Source organism: Anastrepha obliqua, chromosome 4, assembly GCF_027943255.1.
Source record: "Anastrepha obliqua isolate idAnaObli1 chromosome 4, idAnaObli1_1.0, whole genome shotgun sequence".
Taxonomy (NCBI): domain Eukaryota; kingdom Metazoa; phylum Arthropoda; class Insecta; order Diptera; family Tephritidae; genus Anastrepha; species Anastrepha obliqua.
The window spans coordinates 9564998-9577618 of NC_072895.1; the positions used below are offsets into that span (position 1 = coordinate 9564998).

General features: G+C 39.8%; 1 protein-coding gene across 1 annotated transcript in view; it reads right to left on the reverse strand.

Annotated features, from left to right (window-relative positions):
- Positions 1-5068: 5068 nt before the first annotated feature.
- LOC129245240 (serine protease filzig) overlaps positions 5069-12621 on the reverse strand; it is a 97364-nt gene continuing 89811 nt past the window's right edge. Inside the window, exons 5-7 of the mRNA XM_054883284.1 lie at positions 10359-10474; positions 10004-10123; positions 5069-5233 (exon numbers count right to left, since the gene is read on the reverse strand). Coding sequence (XP_054739259.1) covers positions 5069-5233; positions 10004-10123; positions 10359-10474 — 401 coding nt within the window. The remainder of the gene's footprint in view (positions 5234-10003; positions 10124-10358; positions 10475-12621) is intronic.

Here is a 12621-nt window from a genome sequence, read left to right on the forward strand (position 1 = left end):
TAATAGAACCATTTTTCATCGCCAGTGACGATGTGGTGCAGAAAACCTTTTATTTTATGCCGTCCGAGAAGCATCTCACTCGTCACCAAACGTCTCTCGACATCCCTCTCCCTCAATTGATGTGACCCCAGTTACCTGCTAACTGGGCCACTCCCATCACGTGCAAACATTTACCGACGGTTGATCTGTCAACATCCAACTCTTTAGACATATCATCAAGGATTCGACATGCGTCTTCATTCAATAATTGTTGTAGTTGAGTATCTTCGAATTTTTTTGGTGCCACTTCGCTTGTTCGATCTTTATCACTCACGTCGAAATTGCCACTTTGGAAACGTCAAAATCACTCTTTACAAGTTGTATTTGATGGAGTGTGATTACCGTAGGTAGGTAGGTAGGTGGGGTGGCTGTCACAATGACACACTTAGACCTTTCATAGGTCCATTGTGATACCACTGGGTTACGCTATGGGTTCCTTTTCAAACCATCCGGTAGCTGTAATAAACTAGCAAAGCTTCGTTAGTTTTAGATGCGTTATGTCCGTTACATCAATTAAAAATGCCATATTAGAAGTGCGGAGCCTCCTTGTCGCTAAGCTTACACACTTACATTGAAAGTGCCTGACTGTTTCCTCTTCTTCTGCATTTAGACAGCTTCTACAGAAATCGAAGTACGGGAGTCCTAACCTTCTAGCATGGCTGCCTATCGGACAATGAACAGTTAATACCCCTATAATTTTTCTTAGAGCTTTTCTTTTAAATCTTAACAAGCTTTTTGATCGACCGCTGTTCCATTTCGCCCATGCCTTTTTGATTAGTTCGCATGTTGAGAGGTTTTGCCAACTTGTTTTGACCGTAATGGTGGTTTCCCTATCTATAAGTACATGGTTTACAAGGCTATAGGCATAGGTATCAGCATCTTATCCAGATGGAGATTAAGCTTTGTACCGGTTCGAGCAGGTTCATCTGCCTTGCCGCTCCTCGCCTAATGACAGCCGATCCGCAAATATCAGCGAAAATTCTTCATCCCCACATCACCGCCATCTACAGCAATGAAAGGCTGCCTCCGTCCTGGACAAAAGGCATCATAGTGAAGCTACCCAAGTAAGATGACCTGCGTGACTGCGGCAACTGGCGAGGAATAACCTACTTAACACCATCTACAAAATTGTAGCCGTAATCACACAAAGTAGGCTCAAAGATATCGAGCGCTCCTTAAGAGGCGAGCAAACCGGTTTTCGCTCTCCCCTAAGCTGTGTTGCCCAAGCCAACACACTTCGGATTATAGTAGAACAATCAGTTGAGTGGGGCTTCTCGCTCTACATGCTGTTCGTAGACTTTAAGAAGGCGTTCGTCACTATCAAACGAGATGCAATTTGGCTGGAACTGAGTAGAAAGGGAGTTTCCGCCTCATCAAAGCCCTCTACGAGAACTCTGAAATGGAAGCGCTTCACAAAGGCGGTATCAGCGATCCATTCACTACCAATGCAGGCGTAAGGCAAGGTTGTCCCCTTTCGCCCCTTCTCTTCGCCATAGTCGTTGCTGACGTCATGAGCCAACTGACCCTGCACAAAAAAGGCATAGTATCGAGTTTCATCAGACCTGCACTTCGCCGATGACATTTGCCTCTTCTCTCACAAACTCTCTGACATGCAAGAGAAGGTGGACAAACTTTACACGCTGGCACGCACTGTCGGACTGAGGGTCAACATCGCCACGACCAAGGCTATGAGAGTTAACTACAAAAACGCAAGGTAGATATTGGTTGACGGATGCCCGGTGAAATTCGTCGAAAGCTTCTGCTACCTCGGCTGCATCATTACGGCAGATGGTGGAGCAGATGAAAATGTCAACTTGCAAGCTAAACAAAGTAAGGGCGGCATTCGGGTGAATGCATACAGTATGAATAGTTCGCAAATCTCCAGGCGCACTAAACTACGAATATTCGGCTCATGCCTAAAGGCAGTATTGTTGCACGGAAGCGAAGCATGGCTGGTCTCTAACACCATCACACAGTAGCTACAATCTTTCGGCAACAAATGCCTCCCCATCATCTGCAGAATATTCGGGCCACACCATCAGTAACGACGCACTGTGAAGATTAACGAACGAGGAACCCATGCCTAGGTAAATCAAACGCAGAAAGTGGCGATGCATCGCGATGGATAGGTCACACAGTAAGGGGTTACATGGATTTCGTGGGTTCAAAAATTGATTTTTTTGTTTATTAATTTTTAAAACATCTCAAGAATATTATTCTAAATTTTCACGTCGATCCGAATAATAGTTTCGGAGATACAGCCTTTGGAAGGTGTGCGCTCCAAGCCACTTTTATTGTTACTCAAAACTTTAAACGCGTTTTTCTCGGAACCGTGTTTTCAAAGTTAGTTGTCAAATGTTCTCGAAAACTACTCAAACGATCTTGATGAAATTTTACACAGGTGTTCGAGATACAATTTACTCATGCTTGGATGAAGAATTTTATTTTTTTCAATTACAACTATTTACAAAAAAAAACAAAATGGTAAGCAAATTTGACCGAAATTTTTATTTTTTTGGAAAAATGTCTGCCAAAATTCCAATTTTTACTTTTTTTCTTTCCTTCTTTCAAGCACGAGTTTATGGTCTTAACTAAAACACTTATTTTTGTTTGTTCATTTTCGATGATCCTGTCAGGAGTTATGCTGGCAACGCGGATGCACCTTTTTTCGCGGGGTCACCGGCAATGACGTCACAATGGAGGAGTTTTAATTTTTTTTTTTGGAAATTTCAAAAATTATTCTTTAAATATGTATCTATAAGACAGAAAAAAGTTGGAATTAAATAAATAATTTTTTACATAGAAAAAAAATATTGAAAATAGGCCTTTTTTTACCCGAGGAAACCCATGTAACCCCTTAAGAAAACCACCAGACAGCATCACAAGAATGGCACTGGACTGGAATGCGCAAGGGAGCAGAGGTCGCGGTCGATCAAAAAACACTTGGAGAAGATCGATGCTCCGCGAACTAGCAGATGGCGACATCGCATGGGACGGTGCCGAAACAACAGCACAGCACCGTGTACTATGGCAGAGTCTTGTCGAGGTCCTATGCTCCCGAGAGGTGTGAATAAGGAAAAAAAAAATAAAATAAAAGTACTTTCAAATAAATTTTTTCTATTCAGTTTTATTCTTCGTTTTCATTTTATGCTAAAATATTTCCAATCGTTTCGGGTTTGCGCTTAAGTGATAAACACCGAGCTTGCAAAACACTTTTGAAAAATTGTGTTTTTTTTGTAATTTATGCTACATTTACAATTTATGTATGCGTGTATATTTTCATTTTATATTAATATTAATTTAACATTTATAAATAAAAATATTTCTTTTTAATTACTTAATTTTAATTTTATTTAAGTTAGTTTAAGATTAAGCTAAAATTCTTCGATGTATTAACCCAAGTTATTTTTCATTTTTTATTTTTTTCAATTGAACTAAAAACACAGCTGTTGAAGCAAAGACAAAACAATTCAACATTTTGATTTTCCTAAAATTATGCTAAGTTGAGCAACAGGCTGAACAGCGTTTTTAGTTGAATTAAAAGCCAGTTAAGAGAGATAGAGCAATATGAACTTAGGAAAAAATAAAAAATAAGTAATCAGTACAAAAACCAATTGGGTTAAAATTCGTTAGGAAAGTGTTTTTTAAGAATAATTATTGTTTTTAGAAATTTAATTTAATTTAATTTTTTTCAGAAAAATTATTATTTTTTTGCTTTGTTTTTATACAAATAGTTTCAATGATAAATGCTTGAAATGCTAAAATAAATAGTAAGGCAATAAATAAATAAATAAATAAATAGTTCAATAAATATTTTTGATTGCTTAAAAGTATACAATAAATATTGTTATAAAATAAATAATAAACAATTCAACGTCTGATTGCTATTACGAACTATTCGCTTCGTTTGGTGCTTTTAAAATTAACTAACAAAATAATATGCATGTATTTGTGTGTGTTTTCTCTGTTGTTTCATAAAATTACTTTAAAACTAAGACAAAATATAAATTTGCATTTAAACATTCAGACTACTTAGGCACAATTCGTTTTTTGTTTTGTTTCTATATGAATTACTGCAAATTTGGTTGCCCCTCCCATGCCCCAGGTGCACAATATCAAAACGTATACGCTTGTTAACCTACAAATTGTTGGTGGTGGTTGGTGAAGTTATAGACAATTCCATTTCTTTTAAGTTTGTTTGCGATTTTATAGCAGACAGAGTGCATGCGCCTCAAAATTATGCTCAGCCTCAACAAGAAAATCTATTTTTATTGATTTAAATATCAAAGAGTATTCTTTGAGTGACAAAGTCGGTAGAAGCTATGTGTAGCCGACCTTGGAATTCGACGACGATTATATAAAGCACAAAATCTTTGCGTACGCTTAGGCGCTGAGCTTGGATTTTAAGCTAACTGACAGCCTACTATCAGCAGCGAAAGCAGAAAGCACTTCTTGGCAAAAAATATGTCCGTCGAGTCAAAATTTCTTAACGTAACTCAAGAATGTATGGCCTCTTTGCTCACTGAAGAACTAAATCATATGCCTACACACTCATACACACAAATTTGAATGCTACCTGTGGCGTTGACGGCCCAAAGTTGCTCTTTTACTTTCGCTACCAAGCAGCGGGATATAAGCTTTGCAGGTGACTCCGCCATTTTTTGTTTTCTCTTTTATGAGTGTATGTATATGTCTGTGTGTTTGCGACACAAGCAACTTACTTTAGCGCTCATTTTGTTGAAGTTTCTAATTTTCACATTCCCCACAAATTTTCTGTTACTTTTTACATTTTCACTATTTTCGTTTTTACAATTTTCAAATTATTTTCGCTAACTGTATGTTTACTGCTGTTGTTATTATGTGTACCAACGCGTATACTTGTATATGTGTGTGTGTGTATCTAACTAAATATTTATATGTATGTATTTAATATAATATTTATAATGACATTGTTGGTATTGCTATTGCGTTGCGCTATGTACTCTTGTTGTTATTGTTGTTCGACTATTGCTCTTCGACGCATTCAATTCTATTTGACTCCCGTTATGCTTCGCAGCCAAGGCTTGTAGAATGTCGTGCGCATATATACGCCAGGCAGGTAAGGCGCCGCACATTTGATGCCGTGCGACACAGTGCCGGCCAACTCGTAACGACCGTCGGGACGTTGCAGCACCAGTGGACCACCGCTGTCACCCTAGAGAGAGGGAAAAGGAGAAAACAAAGAAATATGATGCCATTAAAATGTTTGCTGATTAATGCGTAGCGTTGAGGATATATTCAATAATTTCGCACTTTAAGAATGTAGCAAGCGGAATATGGTATTTTCTATTAATAAGAAATGTCTTCCTTAAGAGGTAAATGAAAAGAAAATCGCTTAAAATAATTGGTTAGGTTACTCAACTTTAATGAATGTTAGATTGGACTTTATTAGGTTTTATTATACAGGGTTTGATTGAAAAGTAATGAGCCTTATTTTTTTTAGGCAGTTTTATTAAACCTTTTTGGCTTATACAACTAATGTTCTTCAAAATAGGACCCTTGAGCGTCAATACACCGCTGGTAGCGGTCCTTCCACTGGATCGCCTCGATGGAGTCGAAACGCCTCCCCTTCTGCTTTCTTTTCAGGCGCGGGAACAAGAAGAAGTTCGGAGGGGACGCACCGGAACCCCCAATCTTAGGCAATGCAGAGGTGCAGAGGAATGCGGTGTGCGCCGGCGCATTGTCGTGATGAAGGGTCCAATTGTTGACGAGGTCGGGCCGAGCCCGAGCGACGCGGTTTTTCAGCCGAACGAGCACTTCTTTGTAAAACGCCGCGTTTACAGTGCTTCCTGGAGGTACAAACTCCTTATGGACGATGCCTCGAGAGTCGAAAAAGATGATCAGCAGCATTTTCGCCACTGCAAAAACCTAATACACTTTTAAAACAGCTTTCACGCGCGGAGCGATGTTGACTGCACCGCTGTGACAGCGAACTGGGACCGTTTTCTAGTGGAAGAGGAAGGTCCAACGATCATTTTCCCCTACCAGCCGATTCGGATGATCGCTTGGCAGACGCTCCGCGTGGGAAGGCTCATTACTTTTCAATCAAACCCTGTATTAAGTTAGGTTAGGCTAACTTCGGTTAAGCTAGATTAAGCCAGTCAGAGTTAGGTTAAGTTGGATTAAGTTAAACCTTTTTTAATTCAGGCTAGCTTAGGATATACTCGTTTACGTTATATTAAAATAGCTTAAGTTACAGTCTATGTCAAAGAAAAGGAACCCCGATTATTCATGAAGCATGAAAGATATACATTTAAAATTTTTTTAAGGCCTGGTATCTTTTGGTATGTTTTGAACCAGCTTTTATGCGAGCTCGTCGACAAAGAGGACTAGATTTTGCGAACTTGATGCACGAGTTGCTTTAAATCATGGACTGGCCTTCCGTTTCCATAGTTCCCCACACATTTTCAATGGGGTTGGCGTTTGTGGACTGGGAAGGCCAGTCCAATTCTGTGATGCCATTTTCTTGTTTTGTTGTTTCTCAAGCAGTTGTTTTCTGAGAGCAGTGGTTTTGATGATGTGGGACGGTAGGATATGTTCGACTCTTTCAGTCGACGTTCGATGGTGTTGATACTCACATCTATTCCCTGGTTGTGCTTGGCGTAGTCACAAAGAGAGTTTCCCAATCACTTTATCCTGCTTTTTTATCGTCACTCGCTTCAAGCCATGCTCGGAAAAGTCACCAAAGTTTTTGTACATGCTGATTCCACATCACATAAAACTTTTTTGATTTTTTAATCAATTTTGCAGTCGCGGCGTAAGATAACTTCGGCCTTTCGACTGCGTACATAAAAATACCGCCTCAAAATGATTCGCGTAATTCTCACTCATTTTTATTTGGTTGCGTTTATGGGAGAGCTTCGAACGACACTAACCTGAGTTACCACTGGCGTCGTAGCCTTTGAGTGGGACTATTATGCAGCAAACAGCGGAGCGAAATATATCTTGAAGCTATCTTTTTAAGTTACGTTAAGTTATTGGGATGGGGAATAAGATCATAGCGTTTCTGTATTTTCTTTCATTTTACAACGGTTTTTTTGCTGCTTGGCAAAGGGTAGGTATTCATTCGATAGAACTCTTTTTGCTCAACAAAACTATGCCAATTTTATTTTTTTTATTATTTTTGAGGCTGAGAAATGGAATACCCAGGAGGCAAAAATCAACATTTTCGACACCTGCTCTTCTTTGCAAAGAGCTGCCGAAGCAGCCCGGGACACTTGCGACGTGTATGGACAAGGTGTCATAGGTGAGTCTACAACACGGAAATAGTTTGCGGAGTTCAAAAGTGGCGACTTTGATGTCGATGACACGTCCCGCACCGGAAGACCTTCTGAATTCGATGAAGGAGAACCAAACCAGGTGCCCAACCACTCATAAGTTGGCGGAAAAAATGAACTGCGATCATAAAACGACTCGCAAACGACTTCATTCAATGGGATTTACCGAAAAATTGGGAACCTGAGTGCCTCTCGAGCTGAACGAAAAAATCAGAGAAGGTCACCTTCAAATTGCTTCTCAGCTTCTCGTTCGCCATCGAGCAACATGCGGTCATAAACAGCGCTTTTTGTACCAAATCGTCATGGGAGATGAGAAATGGTGCCTATACATCTATACGAACCAAAGAAAGTAGCGGGCGGCTCCAAAGGCGAGAGCCAAGCCGCATCTTCATCCAAAGAAGATCATGACATGTGTTTGGTGGGACAGGGAGGGCATGGTGCACTGTGAAATGCTCGAAAAGAATGCCGCGGGCAACAAGGAGCTCTTATTTGCCCAGCTATACTGCGTGGATAAGGGTACTCGACTTGAAAGACCTAAGCGACATGGCCAAACCAACTCCTTCACGAGAAGACGACAACGCCAAGCTTTTTCTGGAGATCGGAAGAAAACTTTTGTTGACGAGTCAGTGGTTTCTTGCTTGTACTTTATATTAATTGCCAAGCTGCTGCTACTTCTATGCCTATTTGGCGCTTTGCGTGGCTTAGTGAAAGGTCTGCAATCTCTGTCTCTCTCCATCAGCAGTTGCTGCTTCTTTGGCGTAAGTGTCGGGAAGCTCATTCCCCTCAATCCACGCAAGTGCTAGTATAAGGTTATAGTTAAGGTATACGAGCGACTGTTTAGTTTAGGTTAGGTGATGTGAAGTTGGAAAAAGTGGGGTTAGGTGAGAGTATGTTGTAGTCGCATGGTCAGATTATAATAAGTAAGGTTAGATTATGTTATGCTAGATAAGGATTAGTTCAGTTAAGTAATGGTGAGTTAGATTAAAACTCAATGAGTTAGTTGGATGAGGTAAAACAAAATTAGGACGGACTAGTTTCCTAACTAAGATTAGTTTAGTTAGGTTAAGTTAAGTTAGAAAAGTTAGGCTAGGCTAGATTAAGTAAATTTAGGAAGGATTAGTTTAATTTTCTAAATAATTAGGTGTAAATCCTAAGTATTTGTAGTCATGAACTATTCCTATTGGGTCATTCCGATATTTCCAGCTTCAGTTGTTTGAAAAAAAAAAACGATTACTTTTGACTTGACAATATTAACCTTTAATGCCCGTTGCAAGCAAAAACTGTGCAGTGCATCTACCATTTGTTAGTGGTTAGAGGGTGTCTATTAGGGCGGGTCGATTTAAAAACCGCTCATTGCTCTGTGAAAATCGTATTCTAGGGATCAAAATAAGAAACTTTGCCGAAGGAACCATACCTCTAAAACGAATTCTGATGTCCCCCAATTTGGGTCGAACGAAAAATCCCACTTTGACCCATTTAGAGTGCTCCAAACGAGTCCAAATGTATAACCGACCCCCACTAACTTTGGACGGCCGATCCACCCATGCCAGTGGCACACCGCCTAGAACTCCCCTGGGGGGTTCCCCATACAATCATTTCAAAATATCACCATTTTTGGCCTTTACATGAGAAAATAAACTAAAAAGTTCGACCCAAATTGGGGGACATCAGAATTCGTTTTAGAGGTATGGTTCCTTCGGCAAAGTTTCTTATTTTGATCCCTAGAATACGATTTTCACAGAGCAATGAGCGGTTTTTAAATCGACCCGCCCTAATAGACACCCTCTAACCACTAACAAATGGTAGATGCACTGCACAGTTTTTGCTTGCAACGGGCATTAAAGGTTAATATTGTCAAGTGTCTATCTAACCTGGCAACTTCCTTTCTTACATACAAGGTGGCGCAAAATTAATTACCCTATCGCAGGACTTATAATTTTTGCAACTCTCCGCGTATTTCAATCATTTTTCACACTTGTGAAGTAACTAGACAACTGCGTTATACAAACAGAGAAGCGAAGGGGGCAAAGAGAAGCGCATAAACTGCAAAATCATCATCACACAAAATAATTTTTTTCCAATTTAGTAAAAAGTTATTCAAAATAAAATTGGTTGCATAAAATTGTACTCTAAATGGTGCCTTAGGCAGCATGGCAGTGAGAAAAAACGCACCCCAAATACGAGGTGCTATTAGAAATATTGCCACAAATACGCCAGGGTAAAAAATTGAAGGCATTGTGAGTTGAAAAGGGCTTCCATTAAGTTACTTCCCTCCTTTCATTAAACCACCAAAAAAAAACAAACTTTTATTTTTTTATGCCTTTGTGATGCGCATCATTATGCCAAAAGGTCGCAAAAGTTCAGCTAAGTGAGTTCAATTTTTTTCTTTACTTCGCATAATAATTTTGCATATGTATGTGTGCACATAATGTTTGATAAATGTAAATACTCGCGTATACGTACAAATCCCAGGGCTGTTGTTATAAAAACTTGGAATATTGCTAACTTAAAGGCAAATATGGTTCTATGTATATATGTATGTGTGCTCGTGCTTATGTGTGCGTGCATGTTAGCGAGGTGCATATGCTTGCGCATGAGTAAACATCAAAACAAGTACACACATTTGATATGATGTCACTGTCACTTACCTCACAGGAGTCCTTTTGGCCATTGGCATAGCCGGCACACAGGAAAGAACCCAGAATTTTTTTGTTATGACCCGCTGTGTGGAACATCTCCTGGCACACGCTGTTCTCAATAATTGGCACCTGAAATTTCAGGTAATGCACGCAAAGAAAAAGGAAAAAGAAATAAAAATACAAATTTAAATAAACAAATAAAATTTGAATAAAAATTTAAATAAATTTCTTTTTAAATAGCAACTTCCAAAATTTTAAAAATTCAAAATTTAAAATCTGTATGCTGTCATTAAGTTCGTTGAAAAAAAATTACTGAACATAGTTAAATGCTTTAATTAGATTTAGTTTTTTATGTTTAACTCACCTGCACTTCCTGCAACACTGATGGCACACCGCCGCCATACTTCAGACGCCCCCAGCCGGTGACAGTCGCCATGCGACCGGTAAAGTCCGCATGGTCGTTGGGCATACAAATTGGCACTGTGATGGAAAAAGAAGGGAGAAAGAGGAAAACATAATTATAAACCAGTTAAAAGTTCGAAGAGAAAAATTCATAAAAACTGTTTGGAGTTTAGGTCAAGCCAAATTTGGGATTCAAAATTTTTTCAATGGAAACTTTTGTGCATATTAATTATTAGGGTGGATTTGGGACTAATAAAAGTGAAATAATGTTAAGTTTGTGATTTTATTTTTAACATTTCCTTTTTCTATTAATAATAATCCATTGCACAGATCACTTTTGGTAGTTCAATCGAAAACACAAGGCGAATGACTTTACAGCTAAACAAAAATGCCTAATGAAATATTGCTTTTGCTTCCCAATCAGGGAAGTTGATAATGTTGGGAAAGTTGTGGAAGCTGAGTCTGTTTATATGTTGCAGAGAGTTGAACGCTCTGAACATTTTCATCCCAATAATTTCTGCTGTACGATTTTAAGCTATACTATGAGCGAGAAAAGCGTCAAAATGGTGGCTTATGCGGACGATGTAGTCATCCTGATGGCAGGCAAGTTTCTCTCGACCATCAGCGGGCGCATGCAATCAGCTTTAAAGGAATTCTCTAAGTGGGCGTCTTTAAATGGTTTTTTATTTTTTTTTTTTTTGGTGACTGAGGTAGGGTTCAAAATGCCTACACACTCACAGCGACCGCCGTCTACTGCGTCGTGTGGTGTGGCCACTAAAACGATTCCTCCTCTTCTTCTGGGGAGACACCCTTCCCGGAACTGCATTCTATATTACTTCGGGAGGGCCCAGAATGGCATCTATAAAGACCAATTCTATTCACCCACGTCTGGATCCACCATATTTGTAGCCAGCTTTCATGCTATAGGCTCGTCTTCTTGTGTCTCTATCTGTGCGCCTTCGCTTTGTTGCACTGTATCGAGGTCAATCTTTTTTTTCGTAGTACGTTTTCGATGTACAGGAGAATTGAGCTTGTGGCCGCCACAAATAACTTTCATTTGCTCTGTGTTGGCCCAGCGATGTTTGCCATTAATCTACTTATGGTAGCATACCCGTGACCTTTGCGGCTTCTCTTTAATGGTTAACCCAGCCAAGACCGAACTGTTCTGTTCACTAGAATGTATAAGATACAAAGTTTTCAGTTATCGCCCATAGGTGGAGTAACTCTATCGAACGAAGCCAAGTATCTTTGCAATATTTATGGATCCAAAGATTTCTTGGAAAGAATGAAGAAAGTTTGTTATGCCCTTTTTATCTGTACGAGGACATTGGTAAAAAATGGGGCCTAAAACCGTATCCAAACGACTGGGCGTACAATACGACCATCAGACTCATTTGGGCTTATGGAGCTTTCGTGTTGTGGCAGGCGGTGAAAACACAATTCTACCCAGAGAATCTCTAAAAAGTTCAATGATTAACTTGTATAGGAATAACAGGTGTGCTCGGATTGATGCCTCAGGTGACACTGGAAGTGAACCTGTATATTCCACAGATTGATCTACTTTTTTTATATATTTAAAGAGATAGTGGCCAAATTTGCTGCCAGGAGAAAGACAGCAGGAATGCTAAAAGAAAACTCGCACGGACATTTATCACTTCTACTATCTGTGGAGCACTTGCAAGATGCATCGAAAACAGGCTATCTGGTTCCCAAAGACTATAAAATCCTGACGGGAAGGACACGCAGCGTAGAGTCCTATTGGATGATAGTCATCTCCATATTTATACTGACGGCTCAAAGATGGACAATGGAACTGAATCGGGAGTGTACCTGGGACGATTATCCTTAAATTGCTCCTATAGACTCCGAGACTGGCGTCTCGTCTTCCAAGCTGAGATCTACGTCATAGACAAAGCCCTCAACGCACATCAATTCAAGATATGTTAAAGAATCCCAGGCGTTCCCTCTCGCCTATCCAAGAGCACAACACCACAATTTCCTGTGTTCGCAGTCACTCTACAGTGGAAGGAATTGAAAGAGCGTATGAGTGCGCAAGGAAGGACTTTGAGGTTGACTTTCAGCGAGTGGTAGAGGACATAAGCATTCCTCTAAACGAACTGTGCACTGCGAGTGACTTGAGCATTTCTCTAAACAAACTATGCACTGTGATTGACTGAGCGTAATCGCGGCAACCAATAGAAGATGGTCTCTGACTACTAACTGCA